This window comes from Hordeum vulgare, chromosome 6H (genome assembly GCF_904849725.1).
Source record: "Hordeum vulgare subsp. vulgare chromosome 6H, MorexV3_pseudomolecules_assembly, whole genome shotgun sequence".
In the NCBI taxonomy this organism is placed as follows: domain Eukaryota; kingdom Viridiplantae; phylum Streptophyta; class Magnoliopsida; order Poales; family Poaceae; genus Hordeum; species Hordeum vulgare.
Genome location: NC_058523.1, coordinates 50,904,469 through 50,925,397, shown reverse-complemented (window position 1 = coordinate 50,925,397; position 20,929 = coordinate 50,904,469). Strand labels below are relative to the sequence as shown.

General features: G+C 45.6%; 2 protein-coding genes across 2 annotated transcripts; one reads left to right on the top strand and one right to left on the bottom strand.

Moving 5' to 3' along the window:
• Positions 1–9,587: 9,587 nt before the first annotated feature.
• Positions 9,588–11,925, top strand: LOC123403418. Its single transcript, XM_045097354.1, has 2 exons — positions 9,588–10,037; positions 11,392–11,925. The coding sequence occupies exons 1-2, from the start codon at positions 9,842–9,844 to the stop codon at positions 11,532–11,534; spliced, it is 339 nt and encodes a 112-aa protein (XP_044953289.1). The 5' UTR covers positions 9,588–9,841; the 3' UTR covers positions 11,535–11,925.
• A 6,684-nt stretch (positions 11,926–18,609) lies between these two features.
• On the bottom strand, positions 18,610–20,394 carry LOC123402972 (pentatricopeptide repeat-containing protein At1g55890, mitochondrial-like). The gene has a single exon (XM_045096944.1). It carries the CDS (start codon positions 20,346–20,348, stop codon positions 19,008–19,010), a length of 1,341 nt encoding a protein of 446 aa, XP_044952879.1. The 5' UTR covers positions 20,349–20,394; the 3' UTR covers positions 18,610–19,007.
• Between the last annotated feature and the right edge of the window lie 535 nt (positions 20,395–20,929).

Below are 20,929 nucleotides of genomic sequence, written 5' to 3'. Positions count from 1 at the left end.
AATCTTCGTTTACGGACCATTCCGGAAACCCTCGTGACGTCCGTGATCTCATTCGGGACTCCGAACAACATTCGGTAACCAACCATATAACTCAAATACGCATAAAACAACGTCGAACCTTAAGTGTGCAGACCCTGCGGGTTCGAGAACTATGTAGACATGAACCGAGAGACTCCTCGGTCAATATCCAATAGCGGGACCTGGATGCCCATATTGGATCCTACATATTCTACGAAGATCTTATCGTTTGAACCTCAGTGCCAAGGATTCGTATAATCCCGTATGTCATTCCCTTTGTCCTTCGGTATGTTACTTGCCCGAGATTCGATCGTCAGTGTCCGCATACCTATTTCAATCTCGTTTACCGGCAAGTCTCTTTACTCGTTCCGTAATACAAGATCCCGCAACTTACACTAAGTTACATTGCTTGCAAGGCTTGTGTGTGATGTTGTATTACCGAGTGGGCCCAGAGATACCTCTCCGTCACACGGAGTGACAAATCCCAGTCTTGATCCATACTAACTCAACTAACACCTTCGGAGATACCTGTAGAGCATCTTTATAGTCACCCAGTTACGTTGCGACGTTTGATACACACAAAGTATTCCTCCGGTGTCAGTGAGTTATATGAGCTCATGGTCATAGGAATAAATACTTGACACGCAGAAAACAGTAGCAACAAAATGACACGATCAACATGCTACGTCTATTAGTTTGGGTCTAGTCCATCACGTGATTCTCCCAATGACGTGATCCAGTTACCAAGCAACAACACCTTGTTCATAATCAGAAGACACTGACTATCATTGATCAACTGGCTAGCCAACTAGAGGCATGCTAGGGACGGTGTTTTGTCTATGTATCCACACATGTAAATGAGTCTTCATTCAATACAATTATAGCATGGATAATAAACTATTATCTTGATACAGGAATTATAATAATAACTATACATTTATTATTGCCTCTAGGGCATAATTCCAACAGTCTCCCACTTGCACTAGAATCAATAATCTAGCCCTCACATCACCATGTGAATTACATTGTAATAAATCTAACACCCATACAGTTCTGGTGTCGATCATGCTTTGGCCGTGGAAGAGGTTTAGTCAGCGGGTCTGCCACATTCAGATCCGTGTGCACTTTGCATATATTTACGTCCTCCTCCTCGACGTAGTCGCGGATGAGGTTGAAGCGTCGTTTGATGTGTCTGGTCTTCTTGTGAAACCTTGGTTCCTTTGCTAAGGCAATGGCACCAGTATTGTCACAGAACAAGGTTATTGGATCCAGTGCACTTGGCACCACTCCAAGATCCGTCATGAACTGCTTCATCCAGACACCCTCCTTAGCCGCCTCCGAGGCAGCCATGTACTCCGCTTCACATGTAGAATCTGCTACGACGCTTTGCTTGGAACTGCACCAGCTTACTGCACCCCCATTAAGAATAAATACGTATCCGGTTTGTGACTTAGAGTCGTCCGGATCTGTGTCAAAGCTTGCATCAACGTAACCTTTTACGGTGAGCTCTTCGTCACCTCCATACACGAGAAACATCTCCTTAGTCCTTTTCAGGTACTTCAGGATATTCTTGACCGCCGTCCAGTGATCCACTCCTGGATTACTCTGGAACCTGTCTGCCATACTTATGGCCAGGCTAACATCCGGTCTAGTGCACATCATCGCTTACATGATAGAGCCTATGGCTGAAGCATAGGGGACGGAGCGCATATGCTCTCTATCTTCATCAGTTGTTGGCCACTGAGTCTTACTCAATCTCGTACCTTGTAACACTGGCAAGAACCCTTTCTTGGACTGTTCCATTTTGAACCTCTTCAAAACTTTATCAAGGTATGTGCTTTGTGAAAGTCCTATCAGGCGTTTTGATCTATCCCTATAGATCTTAACGCCTAGAATGTAAGCAGCTTCCCCTAGGTCCTTCATAGAGAAACTTTTATTCAAGTAACCTTTTATGCTCTCCAAAAGCTCTACGTTGTTTCCAATCAGCAATATGTCATCCACATATAATATTAGAAACGCCACAGAGCTCCCACTCACTTTCTTGTAAATACAAGATTCTCCAACCACTTGTATAAACCCAAATGCTTTGATCACCTCATCAAAGCGTTTGTTCCAACTCCGAGATGCTTGCACCAGTCCATAAATGGATCGCTGGAGCTTGCACACCTTGTCAGCATTTTTAGGATCGACAAAACCTTCGGGTTGCATCATATACAACTCTTCCTTAAGGAAACCGTTAAGGAACGCCGTTTTGACATCCATCTGCCAGATTTCATAATCGAAAAATGCAGCTATTGCTAACATGATTCTGACGGACTTAAGCATCGCTACGGGAGAGAAAGTCTCATCGTAGTCAATTCCTGGAACTTGTGAAAAACCCTTTGCCACAAGTCGAGCTTTATAAACGGTCACATTACCGTCAGCGTCCGTCTTCTTCTTAAAGATCCATTTGTTCTGAATAGCCTTGCGGCCCTCAGGCAGTATCTCCAAAGTCCACACTTTGTTCTCATACATGGATCCTATCTCGGATTTCATGGCTTCTAGCCATTTGTTGGAATCTGGGCCCACCATTGCTTCTTCATAATTTGCAGGTTCATTGTTGTCTAACAACATGATTGATAAGACGGGATTACCGTACCACTCTGGAGCAGCGCGTGATCTCGTCGACCTGCGTGGTTCAACAGAAACTTGAACTAGAGTTTCATGATCATCATCATTAACTTCCTCCTCAACCGGCGTCGCAATGATAGAGGTTTCCCCTTGCCCTGCGCCACCATCCAGAGGGATGAGAGGTTCGACAACCTCGTCAAGTTCTATCTTCCTCCCACTCAATTCTCTCGAGAGAAACTCCTTCTCGAGAAAAGTTCCGTTCTTAGCAACAAACACTTTGCCCTCGGATTTGAGATAGAAGGTGTACCCAACTGTCTCTTTTGGGTAACCTATGAAGACACATTTTTCCGCTTTGGGTTCCAGCTTTTCAGGCTGAAGCTTTTTGACATAAGCATCACATCCCCAAACTTTAAGAAACGACAATTTTGGTCTTTTGCCATACCACAGTTCGTATGGTGTCGTCTCAACGGATTTTGATGGTGCCCTATTTAAAGTGAATGCAGCTGTTTCTAATGCATAGCCCCAAAATGATAACGGCAAATCAGTAAGAGACATCATAGATCGCACCATCTCTAACAAAGTACGATTACGACGTTCGGACACACCATTACGCTGTGGTGTTCCAGGCGGTGTTAACTGCGAAACAATTCCACATTGTCTTAAGTGAGTACCAAACTCGAAACTCAGATATTCACCCCCACGATCAGACCGTAGGAACTTGATCTTCTTGTTACGATGATTTTCCACTTCACTCTGAAATTGCTTGAACTTTTCAAATGTTTCAGACTTGTGTTTCATCAAGTATACATAACCATATCTGCTTAAATCGTCAGTGAAGGTGAGAAAATAACGATATCCGCCGCGTGCCTCCACGCTCATCGGACCACACACATCGGTATGTATGATTTCCAACAAGTCACTTGCACGCTCCATTGTTCCGGAGAACGGAGTTTTAGTCATCTTGCCCATGAGGCATGGTTCGCACGTGTCAAGTGAATCAAAGTCAAGTGACTCCAAAATTCCATCGGCATGGAGTTTCTTCATGCGCTTTACACCAATATGACCTAAGCGGCAGTGCCACAAGAATATGGCGCTATCATTGTTTACTCTAACTCTTTTGGTCTCAATGTTATGTATATGCGTATCGCTATCGAGATTCAATATGAACAATCCTCTCACATTTGGTGCATGACCATAAAAGATGTTACTCATAGAAATAGAACAACCATTATTCTCAGACTTAAAAGAGTAACCGTCTCGCAATAAACAAGATCCAGATATAATGTTCATGCTCAACGCAGGCACTAAATAACAATGATTTAAGTTCATCACTAATCCCGATGGTAGTTGAAGTGACACGGTGCCGACGGCGATTGCATCAACCTTGGAACCGTTTCCTACGCGCATCGTCACTTCGTCTTTCGCCAGCCTTCGTCTATTCCGCAGTTCCTGTTTCGAGTTGCAAATGTGAGCAACAGAACCGGTATCGAATACCCAGGCACTACTACGAGAGCTGGTTAAGTACACATCAATAACATGTATATCAAATATACCTGATTTTTCTTTGCCCGCCTTCTTATCTGCCAGATACTTGGGGCAATTGCGCTTCCAGTGACCCATACCCTTGCAATAGAAGCACTCTGTTTCAGGCTTAGGTCCAGCCTTGGGTTTCTTCGGCGGATTGGCAACAGGCTTGCCGCTCTTCTTCGAATTGCCCTTCTTGCCTTTGCCGTTTCTCTTGAAACTAGTGGTCTTGCTCACCATCAACACTTGATGCTCTTTACGGAGTTCAGACTCTGCGACTTTCAGCATCGCAAACAACTCGCCGGGAGACTTGTTCGTCCCTTGCATGTTGTAGTTCAACACAAAGCCTTTATAGCTTGGCGGCAGTGATTGGAGGATTCTGTCAGTGATAGCTTCTTGCGGGAGTTCAATCCCCAGTTCAGCTAGACGGTTTGAGTACCCCAGACATTTTGAGCATATGTTCACTGACAGACGAGTTTTCCTCCATCTTGCAAGCATAGAATTTATCGGAGGTCTCATACCTCTCGATCCGGGCGTTCTTCTGAAAATAAACTTCAACTCCTGGAACATCTCAAATGCTCCATGACGCTCAAAGCGACGTTGAAGTCCCGGTTCTAAGCCATACAAGACTGCACATTGAACTATTGAGTAGTCCTCCTTACGTGCTAACCAAGCGTTCTTAACATCCTGATCAGCCATAGCGGGTGGTTCATCTCCTAGCGCAGCATTAAGGACATAATCCTTCTTTCCAGCTTGTAAGATCAGCTTAAGATTACGAGCCCAGTCTACAAAGTTGCTTCCATCATCTTTCAACTTAGCTTTCTCTAGGAACGTATTAAAATTCAGGATGACACTTGCGTGAGCCATGATCTACAACACAAATATATTCAAAGTGGACTTAGACTATGTTCAAGATAATTAGAGTTCAACTTAATCAAATTATATGCTAAACTCCCACTCAAAAAGTACATCTCTCTAGTCATTTGAGTGGTTCATGATCCACTTACACTATCCCAAGTCCGATCATCACGTGAGTTGAGAATAGTTTCAGTGGTAAGCATCCCTATGCTAATCATATCGACTATACGATTCATGATCGACCTTTCGGTCTCATGTGTTCCGAGGCCATGTCTGCACATGCTAGGCTCGTCAAGCTTAACCCGAGTGTTCCGCGTGCGCAACTGTTTTGCACCCGTTGTATGTGAACGTTGAGTCTATCACACCCGATCATCACGTGGTGTCTCGAAACGATGAACTGTAGCAACGGTGCACAGTCGGGGAGAACACAATTTCGTCTTGAAATTTTAGTGAGAGATCACCTCATAATGCTACCGCCGTTCTAAGCAAAACAAGGTGCATAAAAGGTTTAACATCACATGCAATTCATAAGTGACATGATATGGCCATCATCACGTGCTTCTTGATCTCCATCACCAAAGCACCGGCACGATCTTCTTGTCACCGGCGCCACACCATGATCATCCATCAACGTGTTGCCATCGGGGTTGTCGTGCTACTTATGCTATTACTACTAAAGCTACATCCTAGCAAAATAGTAAACGCATCTGCAAGCACAAAACGTTAGTATAAAGACAACCCTATGGCTCCTGCCGGTTGTCGTACCATCGACATGCAAGTCGATATTTCTATTACAACATGATCATCTCATACATCCAATATATCACATCACATTGTTGGCCATATCACATCACAATCATACCCTGCAAAAACAAGTTAGACGTCCTCTAATTTTGTTGTTGCAAGTTTTACGTGGTGACCAAGGGTATCTAGTAGGATCGCATCTTACTTACGCAAACACCACAACGGAGATATATGAGTTGCTATTTAACCTCATCCAAGGACCTCCTCGGTCAAATCCGATTCAACTAAAGTTGGAGAAACCGTCACTTGCCAGTCATCTTTGAGCAAAGGGGGTTACTCGTAACGATGAAACCAGTATCTCGTAAGCGTACGAGTAATGTCGGTCCAAGCCGCTTCAATCCAACAATACCGCGGAATCAAGAAAAGACTAAGGAGGGCAGCAAAACGCACATCACCACCCACAAAACCTTTTGTGTTCTACTCGAGAAGACATCTACGCATGAACCTAGCTCATGATGCCACTGTTGGGGAACGTCGCATGCGAAACAAAAATTTTCCTACGCGCACGAAGACCTATCATGGTGATGTCATCTACGAGAGGGGATGAGTGATCTACGTACCCTTGTAGATCGTACAGCAGAAGCGATAAGAGATCGCGGTTGATGTAGTGGAACGTCCTCACGTCCCTCGATCCGCCCCGCGAACAATCCCGCGATCAGTCCCACGATCTAGTACCGAACGGACGGCACCTCCGCGTTCAGCACACGTACAGCTCGACGATGATCTCGGCCTTCTTGATCCAGCAAGAGAGACGGAGAGGTAGAAGAGTTCTCCGGCAGCGTGACGGCGCTCCGGAGGTTGGTGATGATCTTGTCTCAGCAGGGCTCCGCCCGAGCTCCGCAGAAACACGATCTAGAGGAAAAACTATGGAGGTATGTGGTCGGGCAGCCGTGAGAAAATCGTCTCAAATCTGCCCTAAAAGCCCCATATATATAGGAGGAGGGAGGGGGACCTTGCCTTGGGGTCCAAGGGATCCCCAAGGGGTCGGCCGAGCCAGGGGGGAGGACTCTCCCCCCCCCCAAACCGAGTCCTACTTGGTTTGGTGGGAGGGAGTCCTTCCCCCTTCCCACCTCTCCCTTTTTTTTTTTCTTTCCTTTGATATTTTCTCTCTTGGCGCATAGGGGATTGGTGGGCTGTCCCACCAGCCCACTAAGGGCTGGTGTGACCCTCCCAAATACCTATGGGCTTCCCCGGAGTGGGTTGCCCCCCTCCGGTGAACTCCCGGAACCCATTCGTCATTCCCGGTACATTCCCGGTAACTCCGAAAACCTTCCGGTAATCAAATGAGGTCATCCTATATATCAATCTTCGTTTCCGGACCATTCCGGAAACCCTCGTGACGTCCGTGATCTCATCCGGGACTCCGAACAACATTCGGTAACCAACCATATAACTCAAATACGCATAAAACAACGTCGAACCTTAAGTGTGCAGACCCTGCGGGTTCGAGAACTATGTAGACATGAACCGAGAGACTCCTCGGTCAATATCCAATAGCGGGACCTGGATGCCCATATTGGATCCTACATATTCTACGAAGATCTTATCGTTTGAACCTCAGTGCCAATGATTCGTATAATCCCGTATGTCATTCCCTTTGTCCTTCGGTATGTTACTTGCCCGAGATTCGATCGTCAGTATCCGCATACCTATTTCAATCTCGTTTACCGGCAAGTCTCTTTACTCGTTCCGTAATACAAGATCCCGCAACTTACACTAAGTTACATTGCTTGCAAGGCTTGTGTGTGATGTTGTATTACCGAGTGGGCCCAGAGATACCTCTCCGTCACACGGAGTGACAAATCCCAGTCTTGATCCATACTAACTCAACTAACACCTTCGGAGATACCTGTAGAGCATCTTTATAGTCACCCAGTTACGTTGCAACGTTTGATACACACAAAGTATTCCTCCGGTGTCAGTGAGTTATATGAGCTCATGGTCATAGGAATAAATACTTGACACGCAGAAAACAGTAAGAACAAAATGACACGATCAACATGCTATGTCTATTAGTTTGGGTCTAGTCCATCACGTGATTCTCCCAATGATGTGATCCAGTTATCAAGCAACAACACCTTGTTCATAATCAGAAGACACTGACTATCATTGATCAACTGGCTAGCCAACTAGAGGCATGCTAGGGACGGTGTTTTGTCTATGTATCCACACATGTAAATGAGTCTTCATTCAATACAATTATAGCATGGATAATAAACTATTATCTTGATACAGGAATTATAATAATAACTATACATTTATTATTGCCTCTAGGGCATAATTCCAACATCAACCGCGTTTCCCGCTTAGCGATCTACAAGGGTATGTAGAGCCGATCTCCTTTTCGTAGATGATCATCATCATGATAGAACTTCGTGTGCGTAAGAAATTTTTTGTTTCTCATGCAACGTTCTCCAACATCAGTAAGAAATATTTACTACCCATTGCAATGCACGGGCATATTTGCTACTAAGTTCCGATGTAACTAGCATCGATACCTCAACATATAGAAGGTTTATTATCTGTTACAACACACGAATACTTTTGCTAGCTGGTTTTCAATTCTTATAATTCATCACGCATGCACATGCAACAAAACTTAAATGATAGAAGCGGGCTGTTTGGTTTGTACGTGGAAGGAGAAAAATAGAAAACTAAAAAACTCTTCGTATATTGAGGATGGCAGCCAAGCAATTAGTCCTAATTAACAAAAGACGACTAATATATTTGGAATTCATGGATTCTCTTAGGTGTCCTATACACCTGGACGGATGGAGTACTTCCTCCATAACGGTTTAGAAGACGGGCATTAAAATTTTATAGAACCTAGGTGGTTATTAATTGGATGTGATGAGTTGAAAAATAGCATTCACAGTACGCATACATATAGAAATAGTATAACAGAGTACTAATTAGCTACTGGAAGTAAATGCAATGCGTCTTAAATCTTGTATATTGTGAAAATACACGTAAATTTAATTATATCTTTTAAAACGTGACGGAGGTAGTACTAAACATTCTCATTAGGAAATGAGATTTTGCTCCAGCAGCATTTGAATTGAGATCGTTGGCATCGTTTTCACTGGACACGTGCTGCTTATGCATACCTTGCAATTATCACGAAAGGACGTTTGTTCGGTCCACGAACCAGATCTGTCCGTGTCCATTGTTTTTTTCCGCTGGTTTTACATTTAACCCATGTAAGTGTAACACTTCATAAGTAAAGGGTGTTAGCTATACCACATTTTGCCCCCCCCCCCCCCCCCCACCACTACCACCACAAAAAAACTAATTAGTACCACATTGCTCCCCAATGGGGATCCTAACCGATCCATATTTCACTTTACTACTTCATATTTTGGTCGTTGAAACAAGAATAAATGGGTAGTACAAAGAATTGAGACAAGTGTGATGTGCCATATACCTATTAAATGAAAGATATACCAATAAACTTGTTACTACTAGCCAATAACTAGAACTTACCAAACTGTAAAAATGACACTATATATATCTGGTGGCATGTGAAGTAACAGATTATTACTGCCTTAATAATAGTTTAGAAGACGCCTTTCAATTACATGCATATTCAGATTAGGAGTCTCTTCAGGCTATTCATAGTGAAAATATCATATAGTAGTATCATGTCTATGATACTATCTTCATAGTGCATAGTATTATAAACTAGTACGATCTATGTCCCAAAATTCTTGTTGCAATGACGTTTTTTCACGAAACCCCTCCCCAAACTCCCGACACAACCCGCACTCCTCGTCTTCCCCAATCGACAACCGGCCATTGTAACACAGGCGCATCGACGCTGGAGCTCCCCTGTTCAGCTTCGCCGCGCTCCTCCCCTGCTCTCTCGCGCGTCCTTCTTCTCTGCAGCCGCAACTGCCTTCTCCGTCGCTCCCTTCTGCCTCGCGTAGCTCCCCTGCCCCCCTTGCCTATCACTTGAATCTCCCCTTTTTCAATCCAAAAATCGTTTCTTCTTCCCCCCCATTTGCGGCTCCTGCTCGCGCACGGCGACATGTCCTCCTGGTCAACCCCGCCACCGGAGGAGACGCGGGGCAGGCAACAGTGGCTCGCGCTGCGCCTGCGCGACCTCAGGTGCGCGTGGGCCGCCGCATGGCGGGCCTTCACACCGGTCGTCGCCTGGGTCGTGCGCCTGTCCGCAGAGAAGGATGAGGGGATTCCATTCGCGAGTTTTGTGTTAACACTTAACAGTGAGTTTCGCGAGTTTTGTGTTAACAAAATTCGTTGTTCCATATGCCAGTCTTGTGTTAACACTTAACACTGAGTTTTTAGCAAACTTGTGTGGTGTTAAAATTGAAGATTGTCAAGGCAAACTTGTATTGTGTTAAACTTGACTAAATCATGCACACACATAATTAAATGAAATTCATATGTTCGGGTTCATGATTTAGTTCAATAACAGTTCAATGAATTTCAGTTAAAAGATGGCTTTAAGTTTAATCATGTTGTATTGCACCCCATTTTTACTGTCAAAACTGCATTGCATGTATTGTAAAAAAAAAGGTTCAGGCTCAATGCTACGTTGCTCAAAATTTACAGTAAATTTTATTGAGCTCTTTTACTGTACCCCGTAATAGATTTGGACCGTCTATTATCGAAATCTAAGGGTGGTAATCCGTCCATACTGCTCAACTGGGTTGGGATCATCGCCAGCGGTATGGGTACCACTGGCTGCTTCAGGTGCAACAGTATACTTGCCGTGAGGGTGATTTAGGAAGAGAAAAAAGTCAGCCGACCTCACAACCGAGCGAACCCGTTCACTTCACTTATTCTGCTCGGCCTTAAACATGCTCCGCCGGCTAGGATTCCAGTGGCCGCCTCTTCGCTTCCATATTATTGGCCATGCTAGTGGACCGATGCTGCTAACGCCGCCGGCCATTATCGTAGACTGCCCGTGAACCTGCATCATCTTCCTCGACGAGATGTCCTCTCCTCCCGGCTCCAATTCGGCTCCGCCGATGGCCGCTGCTGCATCTCTTCTTAGTCTGTGGCCCTTACTCAGCCATGGTCGTGGACCGAGGGCGATTGGAGGCGCGGCTGGAGGTTCGAGGACACGACAGCAGGGTCGACTAACGTCTGACGGTCTAGGTCAAGCATGTGGGCGGTGGCTAGTGCCGAGGGTGAGCTGCGACGTAGCGACGAGTTCGACGACGACGGAGCCGACTAGTTGTTGAGTGGGTGGCTTGAAACAGGGCGACAGCATAACCAGGACCAAACTGCCGATTGTTGGCTGATGGGTTAGGGTTATTCTGGAAAACGGAAATCTGACGAGACTACCCTCACGAAATCAACGGTGGATGATTGTATACTGCTCGCTCCCAACTACAACAGTATAGGGTACCATAAAAAAACAGTTTGGAGTACAGATCAACTGAAACCTGAAATTTTAACTGAATTTTACCCTTTTCTTCGTTCCGAGGAGCAACAACCTTGTCATGTGCACGGGCAGAGCTCCACCGCGACAGGGGAGCTGCTACTGGAGCTTTGCTGATGATCAAAACGATCACGGCAAGGGAGATACGGATTAATTTTCCTCTGTATCAGTTGTAGGTGAGAGGCGGACTACCAAAGGCAGAGGTGGAGGCCTCGGGGAGCGGGGGCAGGGATTGGAGGGTGTCGGCATCGCCCACCAGCAAAGGCGTCGCGCACCACCACCACCACAACCAGCCGGGGCTGAAGCAGACTAGCATGGTAACCAGCCCGACAGCTAGCCGCCGTGAGCGGAGGAATCGTGGGCGAAGCGGACCAGCGGGGCGGCGGAGGATCCTCTTTTCGGTGGGCAGCGGAGGTCCTGTTCGTGGGTGGACTCGTCCGCGACGCAGGAACTTCTCTTGGAGACGGCTGGCTACGGAGGCTGGCCATGGCAACGCAGGCGGCAGGAGGAGGAAGGAAGGAGACGGGGCTTTATTTCCAGCGCTTTGCAAGTAGAAGGACAAAAATGCAAAAAAAAAATGTACTACGCCCACGACATGAATTGCGGGACGGAGGAAATATCATATATGATCTTATTTATTGACATGGATGACACATGACAGCATAACATTTAACAGAATAAGACATTTACCTATGTTACTCTAACCCTCTCTCTTCTTTAATTATTTACCACATCAGCATGTTTGCTTGTCACAAGAATATGATACTAGTTATGATACCTCCACTATGACCAGCCTCATACACGTAACAGGAAACTGAGCGAATCACCATGTACCTTGGTCCACCAACGCATGCACGCACGCACACACTGAGACTAATCATAATGTGTAATGCCCCAGGGTGTAACTTGCCATATTTGAAACCTTCTTGTATGTGGGTCCACCATGCCATTGAATGAGAGTTATATTCCATGTGGTATTTCATGTGCTCATGCCTTGTTTCCCTTTGCATGCATGCATCCATTTCATTCCATGCCTTCCTTGTGTTTGTTGTTTTTGTGATTCCATGGTGCGGTGGTGATGTTGATGTGCTATGTGTTGTTGGAGTGTTGCATTCGAAAGTGGGGTGCAACTATGCAAGTATTCAAATAGGTTTCAAAACCCCTCCTCCTCTATTTCTCAAAGCTCAAGTTTCACTTGCCCCATCCTTGATTCAAAAATGTTCATATTTCAAAGTGATTTGTGGTGGATGTGATGCTAGGTTTAAAGTGTTTTGAATCCATGTTTGAGAGGGGCAAATATTCACAAAAATAGTGTAATTAATTCTGTTTTGTAAATATTTAAAAGCTCCAAAAATTCCTTTTTCATTTTATTTAAATAGGTCATAATTCCCTTATGACCAGGGGCATTTTTGTTTTATTTTAGCATCAACAGTGTTGCCTGTGTAATTGTTTTTGTCTCTATTTGTTTTAAATAGAAAAACCCGAGTGGGTTTTTCTTTTTCTTACCAGGGCATCTGACTGGGCCTCCTCCCCTCGCTGGCCCAACTTACCTCTCTCGCGCGCAGCGTGCTCCTGTAGACGGCATCTCCCTCCTCTCGCCTTTCCGTAAGTTTTCTTCAGAGACAGCGCGACAGACACGACGCCGTGCTCACGGACGTCGAGGCCGCGTGTCCCTCGCCTCCTCCTCCTCCTATAAAGCCCCCTTGGCGTCCGTGCAGGGCCTAGGGTTCCTCCAAGCCGCCGCCACTCCTTTCCTCTTCCTCCTCCCTCTCCCCAGATCGACAGTAGCGGGACGAGTTCCTCCTCCGCCATGGCCGATGCATGAGGAGCTCGTCGCCGTCGTTGCCGTGCGTCTCCGTCCTCTCCGAGCAGCCCAGGAGCACGCGGGACCTCAAGGGGGTCCGCTCCCGCAGCTAGGAGGTGCAGATCGGGTCTGCTTCCACGACATCGACGTCGTCCCTTCTTCCTCTTCCGCTCCGACGATCTCCTCCACCTCAGCTTCTTCCACTACTTCCCCTACTTCCTCTCCAGCACGCTCGGCTTCCTCGACCAGTGGGTGAGGACGAGCAACCTTCCCCTTCCCCCGTAGCTAGATCACGCGGATGGGGGCGTATCATCGCCGCCGCTCTTCTCTCTGTCGCCGACGCCGCCGTGCACGTTGCAGTAGTAGTTGCAGAGCTTCTCGTGCAGTGCTTAGTGCTGAAATGGATCCGGGGGTGTTCCCTCTTCCTCCCGGCAATGAACCCGAGCTCAGTTCGATGTGGATCTCCGACGGTGAGCCTCCCCTGTTCCGGCCACCATCGGGTAGCAGTAGATCCAGAGGGGGTTGCTCAAAAGAGCAGAGCCCCCCCTCTATGTTAACATCCGAGCGCGTAGCAGAGTGGTCGGTGGGGTTTTGGCGCAGCTGGTGGTTGTGGGTTCGAGTCCCGCAGCGCGCACCCTTTTGTGTTTTGTTTTTGGCATAGTAGCAGCAGCGGGAGAGCTTACCACGTACGTCTCCTCGTTCTGTCGAGTGAATGGCCAGTAGTGCAGTGGTTAGCTTAGGTGTGTTAGTCCAGCAGGTTGTGGGTTTGAATCCCCACTGCCCCCTTTTTTTATTTCTTTTGTGTTGTTTGATGCTGAATTCATTCTAGGTGCTCCAAATCTTGCTTGAGCAACAAGTTGAGAGGATCATACCTTATATCTTGTAGTTTTTCACCTTGTGCTAGATAGTGAGCATGTGTATGTGCTTGATGTGTGTGTGTGTGAATGGTGATGTGATATGGCACACATACATGAGGTCTAAACCCTCATGTCATCATTGGAGTTGTGAGAGTGTGCAAGTGCATGTGTAGGTGATGAACTAGTGTGCAACACATGTGATATAGCACTATTTACCTCTATGTGATTCCATGTAGATTTTCATCTTAGCTTTGTGCCCATTTGTTCTATGCAAGTACCTAGGTATTATATATGTTTTTGGGGTAGAATCATCCCAGGACTCCAATGGTGGAATCAGATTTCCCTTTGGAACACTTTCTGGAAATGTCATTTTTCTGTTTTGTTCAATGTTTAGAGCTTGGTTCCATGTGATGTGATGAGCCCAAGAGGATGATTCCTTGTTGTGGCAGTAGAGGGTGAACCCCTCTACAGCATGATGGTTTTATTTTATGCTTAGGAGTTTATATGTGCAAGTTGTGCTTTGTCAAAGTAGGCATGTGGCTGAAAATATCAGCTTAGTGAAAATATGTGATTTTCACTAAGTCTGAGAAACTGCTATTATTTTCTTCCCTTGTAGTTGTGGTTGCAAAAGTTCATGTGTTGGTAATCAGCCCTTGCAATCAACTAGTGAGTTGTAGATTTTGTGCTTGTCTAGCTCTCTGTCAATTTTTATTCCATTTGACTTCGTGTAGATATTATTTTGGGTGCTGTCAAAATGCTTCAAAGCATAAACAGCTAGTGAGAATCTGAGAATTTCACTAAGTCCCTGAAAACTGATATTTTTGTCCAAGTTAGCAGCTTAGATCTTACTGTGTGTAACTCCTCTGTACTATCTTTTTTTGATACTTGTAGAGATTTTGAATAGCTTTTGCCACATATCTTATTTGGCACATTTGGGTGGCTGTAGGTGCTTTGCATGTTGCTCTCAAACTGCTATGTTGCTGTTTAGGACAGAATGTATAGTTTTGATGCTTGTGAGTGCATAGTTGGTGGTGAGGTGAGTTTCTTTGCACCACCCCATCCATGTTTGTTTGTTTGATCATTTGGCAACCTGGGAATACCAGAAGTATGCCATTGGAGAGTGCTTGTGGTAGATTTGGCCCGTAGAACCCCATATGTTGTTTCGTAGTTTCCGGTTGATCCGTAGCTCAGTTCTCAACGTTCTTTATATGTTTTTGCATCGTTTTTTGCGTGATGCATCTGTTCATGTCATCTTCATGCATGTCAAGATAGCTTAGGGTGAAGTTCTGTCCAGAAGTTTATAGTTTCTTCTCATGCATATGCAAGTGATTAGAATAGAGATGCATGATCATTCTCTTCTCATGCATCATGTGCATGTTGCATCATGTTGTGTTGTTGTTCATTGGATGTTATTTTTATATTGGGTAGCACCGGGATCGGAGAGCGAGTACGTGGATTCGGGAGAGTACGTGCAGGACGAACAAGAGCAGTTCCAAGCTGAAGATATCACACGCAAGATGGACATGACCTTGATACGGTCTCTAGCTTTGTTATGCCTAGATTCACGTTTCCTTCGTCTTATGCTCGCTGCCTACCACTGAAATAATTGCCTCCTGATATTGTCATGAAACCCAATCACTTTCCCCTCCTAGCTAATATTGAATGGCTAAGTAGGCTTGCTCAGCTTCTAATGTTAGCGTTGTTAGTTGCACGTGCAATTGTCTCATGATAACATATCATTATGTTCAAATCTGTTATCTAATTAATGCACCTATATACTTGGTAAATGATGGAAGGCCTAGCCTCTTGTCGGGTGTTTTGTTCCGTTATTGAGGCCATAGTTTCCGGCTACCAGTGTTTAATTCCATAACTGATCGCTCCTAACACGTTCGGGGTTGTTATGGGGACCCCCCTTGATAAATCGTGTAGTGTTAAGACTTGTCCGGCAGGACCCAACATTGGTTTTAATCTGCTAATCACTTAATAATAATCTGCATAGGGAATAGCTACCCCGAGGAATTAATCAACAACCCGGGCCAGTGCTGCTCATGAGTGTCGGTCCAAACTAGAGCACCGTGCGGGGCCAACTCAGGGCAACTTGAGAGATTTCTATCAGGCCACTGTACGCGTCGCTCATCCGTCGTGTCCTGAGACTGAGATACGCGGCTCTTATCGGGGTCGTCGACACGACGGGGGGTCCTGCTAGTCTTGTCTTACCTTAGCGATATATCTTGCGTATAGGAATCCCGGTGAAGCTTTGGTTCTCCCCAGAGTTGGAGGTTTTCCTCTAAGGAATCCGACGAGATCACGAGTTTCGTGGTAGAGGATTACTTTGCGGTCCGTGACCGTTTGTGATGGACTAGTTGGAGCACCCCTGCAGGGTTTAATCTTTCAGAAAGTCGTGCCCGCGGTTATGTGGCAACTTGGAATATTTGTTAACATCTGGTTATAGATAACTTGAACTTAATCTAATAAAATTTGACAACCGTGTGTGTAACCGTGAATGTCCCCTTCGAAGACCTCTCTTCGATCGGGAACACGGTGGGGTTATGTTTGACGTAAGTAGGTGTTCAGGATCACTTAGTGATCAGCTAGAGTTCGACCGCTAGCGTAGACCACCACATCAATAACTTGTTCTACGTAAGTTAGCCACCATAAATGCTTAGGATGCTACAACCTAAACACTGAACCTTCCTCACCTAATAACATGACTAGTTTCGGTACCGAGGTCATAGATTGTTGAGTCCGTGTGGCTCACAGATTACCTCAACACCCCAACAGGTACAGGTACGCCCGACACAGGTGATCCCGATGGCACGCAGCTGGCGTGACAGTATGATGAGGAGAACGACCGCTTGTACGTGAACTATCGAGAAGACTGAGGCATGGTCGTGATCGTGGGCAGCATGTGGGATAGCATAGCCTTTTTCTCATGTTATGTAGTCCGTAGCGGAACTACCTAGTCTGAATAAATGTGTAGATGTAACTCTGGTATAATCTATGAGATGGCAAACGATTCCCTATTTGTCATTCTTTAATTATGTATGTGCTATGTTATCTTGCTTGCGAAACGCTTAGATGCGTTTCTTTCTATTTTGGGGCCTCGTTCCCTAAATCGGAAAGGACCGCATCTTAGTCGTTACATAATGGAAGTAACATAGGTAGTAACATGGATGCCACCTAAGCAAAAAAATATGATGTGGCAACTAATTAATGAGAAGAGGGAGAAATTGAGTAACTTAGCATGATCATCTACAAATATGATGTGGCAGCTAATTAATGTGGCAACTAAGAAATATGATGTGGCATCTCCAATAGTCGTATGATCATCATTGCTAAAATTGCCACATAGACGATTTTGATGACATGACACATAATTAAAGAAGAGAGAGAATGAAATCGTATGAACTTGAAGCAACGGTTCATGCACAAGCTCCGAGACAAACATAGTCATTTCTTCAACATCTAGTGGACCCGCTTAGTTATTTTACATACGGTTAACATACATTCCATTGAAGAGCTTGTATGATGTGTTGTTGGCTGCTGACATGGACACTTATACCAACAATTGAACATACAGACTGTTGAAGATGCTCTTACTCATATTAGGAGTAACATAGTGGATACCAAGTCAATATGAGTCTATATACTAATAAATGAAAGGTTTAATGTTACAACCCCTATGTTACTACCCATTGTGAATGTAGTAACTTAGACTAGTAACATATGTATGTTACTACTCTATGTTACTTCCCATTGTGAATAGTTTGAGCTAGGTGCTCACACTTACCTGATCAAGAGCCACACAGTACGAGTGCAAGGTGAGAATGAGATGAGGGGGATAAATGGAATGAAATGCATCATAGGTCCTAAAAATTTTAATTTTCATATCAGGTCCCAAAAGTTTGTAAGTTGTTCCTGCAGGTGTTGAGCTCCAACAAACACAATAGTGATTGGTAGCAGAAATCATATTCTATATATTGGTTACAGTAATCGGTGTCATGACATTATGATTGCAGTGCCAATTATTTACTTCGACAATGTCAGTAAGAAGTTATGAACAACTTACTGTCATTACTTCATGTTACTAACCCTGACACATATAGCAAGTTCATACAGAAAGAGAGAACGAACCTAAGATTAAAACACAATGACACAACTCTATATATTCAAATGCACTAAGATTACACCTTTGTCCAATGGCATCTGTCAGTCTTTCCTTTAGACTGGTGAACCAGCAATGATGAATGGATTATAGTTCTATGGACACAAAAATTGCAAAACAAAATTAATTTCAATGTGAAGAAATGGATATCACAACTAACACCCAACACGAAGCTGAATATGAGTATATTTACCAGCTCCATGTTGCTAAACAAGTGTCAAACGGTTCAGCATTGCATGACAAGATGACTGGAGTATATAGGTCAAGACCATGAAGTATTACTTTATCACTATCGTAGTTTGGATCATTTCGGTCAAGTACTGTAGATGTATCAGCGTCGATAAGTCTTTCCCAGGTGCCTTTGTCACCAGCAGCATTTGTAGTACTCGCTCCGTCCCAAAATAAGTGACTCAACTTAAGTTAGTACAAAGTTGAGTCACTTATTTTTGGAACGGAGGGAGTAGTACAGAAGAGCAATAAATCAGACATTTTAGCAATTTTCTACATTACAAAAGTAGAAATGAGAACTAAATAGACCAATAGACACCGGAAAACACAGGTATTTTCCAAGTGCATTTATTTGATAGAACCTGCAGTGGTATTCAAGAGTTCCCCAAACACAAAAAGACCCAACCACCGTGATGAAATTGGCAACTATTTTTCATAACCACAATGCGCATGAGTTCTGCAACTGACAAACCTGCTGCACTCTCGTTGCCTCACTGGAGGAGGTCCGTAGGGAGTCAGCGGGGGCAGCACCATGGCCGGGCAGAGCCCAGCCGGGGGCTGCACTCTTCTAAAAGTAGTACAACACAGGTCAAGATTAACCAATACCATATTAAACTAGTTTAACGACTACTTAAACTTGCATTTTTTGTTCCATCATACCAACAGAAGAAACAGAGTAAAACAGGTCTGGTGGAATTCGGCTTGCATCAGTCAAAGTCTGACCTATGAATTTTATTTTTCAGTCTCATCTTCCACTTCCACACTCCTTTTCATCTGATATTGATTCTTCCTCATCATTTCAGCACTAGGTGGCATCCTCGAGCTGTACTTCCACTTGAGCTCATCAAGCTTGGTAGCCTCCTTCAGCCTCGATGCATCTACCAATGCATTCACAACATCCTGCAGCACACCATACTCGACTCCACAACACCTTTTAGTACCAAAGATTTGATAACAGTACCTCAGTGCACAATCCAGCTCTCCAGCCTGCAGAAGATGTGGCAAGAGAGTCTCATATGTCCCCTTATCCGGGACACACTCATTCTTCATCAGATTATCATACATCTTCTTGGCCTCCTGGAGCCTCCCTGCCTTGCAATATCCTCGAATCAACTCATTGTAGGATACGATATTGGGTTTCGGCCCGTCCTTCTCCAACCTCTCAAGCACAGCAGCTGCATCATCAACCCTCCCTTGCGCAACCAAACCCTGCAGCCTTGCATTGTAGCATTTCGCGTCTGGCTCCAAATTCCTCGCCTTGATCATCTCCCATACTGTCTCGGCTTCGTCATTGCGGCCACAGCTGAGAAACCCGTTCAAGAGCGTGTTGAAAGTAACAATGTCAGGCGAAACACCGCGCTTCTCCATGACGAGGACGGCATCAAGAGCGGCTGAGAGGTCCGACTTGTGGCACAAGGTGCGGATGAGCACGTTGTAGGAGTATACGGTGGGAACAATGGAGGGGTGGGTGGCTGGGATCTCCTGGAATGCGGCAGTGAGCGCGTCAAGGTCTCCGGCTTGGGAGTACGCGGCAAGGACGGCGTTGAACGTCCTCGTGGACTTGTGCTGCGCGGGAAGCTGGTGGAAGGTTGCGGCAGCGTGGGATGGCATGGAGGCACCGCCGTAGAGGCGGATGAGGCGCGTGGCGAATCCCTCGGTTGAGGTCTCGAGGAAGGGCTTCTGCGCGTCGATGATGGCCTCGATGCCGTCCCGGCGGCCCAAGGAAGCGAGGCGGCTCACCGCTACCATGTAGGCGCGGGGCCGGTCGCGGAAGCCCGGCGACGCGGACGAAGCTTGGACGAACTTGGAGACCAGCTTGTCAGGGTCCCGCTCCCTGATGAGGGCCTTGAGGTTGACGCCGAGGGGCTGCGGGCCGAGGGGCTTCGGGAGCTTCTGATCCGCGATGGAAGCGGCATCGGCGGCGGGCGGTTTCGGCGTCGGCGTCGGCGTCGGCGCGCGCTGGGTCTTGGGTTTTAGGGTTGGTTTGGAGGAGGAGAGGATGCGGGAGAGGTTAGTTGCCCAGGTAGAGGCGGTGGCGGCGGCGGCGGCGATGGCGGCGGCGAGGGAAGACATGGGAAGGCCGCGGATGGTGGGGAATGGTTGGGGCGTGAGGAGTGGAATGATGGGCTACCTCATCGATGCTCTGCTTCTTAATTGGACCGTCAAAATGTTAGCCCATTGACCGTCTCCCAGGCTCCCAGCCCAGACCAAAGAAAGCCTCGGATTCACATGCCTGTCCATTAAAGCAAGGGAGCTTGTCTAAAAAAACAAAAAACAACTAGACGATGCCCCGCGCGTTGGTACGAAAAACTTGTTAAAAATATATGAATAAATGTTAGAAACCTAATGATAATGAAAAAACCATTATTAAAATATCTTGCTTAATTACCTAGAAAAAATTCATGCATGAGAATATGTTTTGCATGAAAAGATTAATAAAAATAAAAATAACTTACAACTACATACTACATACATGACTTGATGATGTGGCATTATTACACGGAAAGGAAAATTAAATAGTGAATTCTAGCTATTTAAGAATAGAAGATTAGAGCAAGGGAGCTCCTACGAGGCGTTGTACAACATGGGAGGTCCTACTAGGGAGTCCTCTGTCACGTCCAAGATGTGACCCTATCCTTAATTTGACACGAAGG

Coding starts and splice junctions, on each gene's coding strand:
- LOC123403418 (XM_045097354.1), top strand. CDS start 9,842: ATGTCCTCCTGGTCAACCCCGCCACCGGAGGAGACGCGGGGCAGGCAA. Junction 10,038..11,391: donor TTTTGTGTTAACACTTAACA/GTGAGTTTCGCG, acceptor CCTCTGTATCAG/TTGTAGGTGAGAGGCGGACT.
- LOC123402972 (XM_045096944.1), bottom strand. CDS start 20,348: ATGTCTTCCCTCGCCGCCGCCATCGCCGCCGCCGCCGCCACCGCCTCT.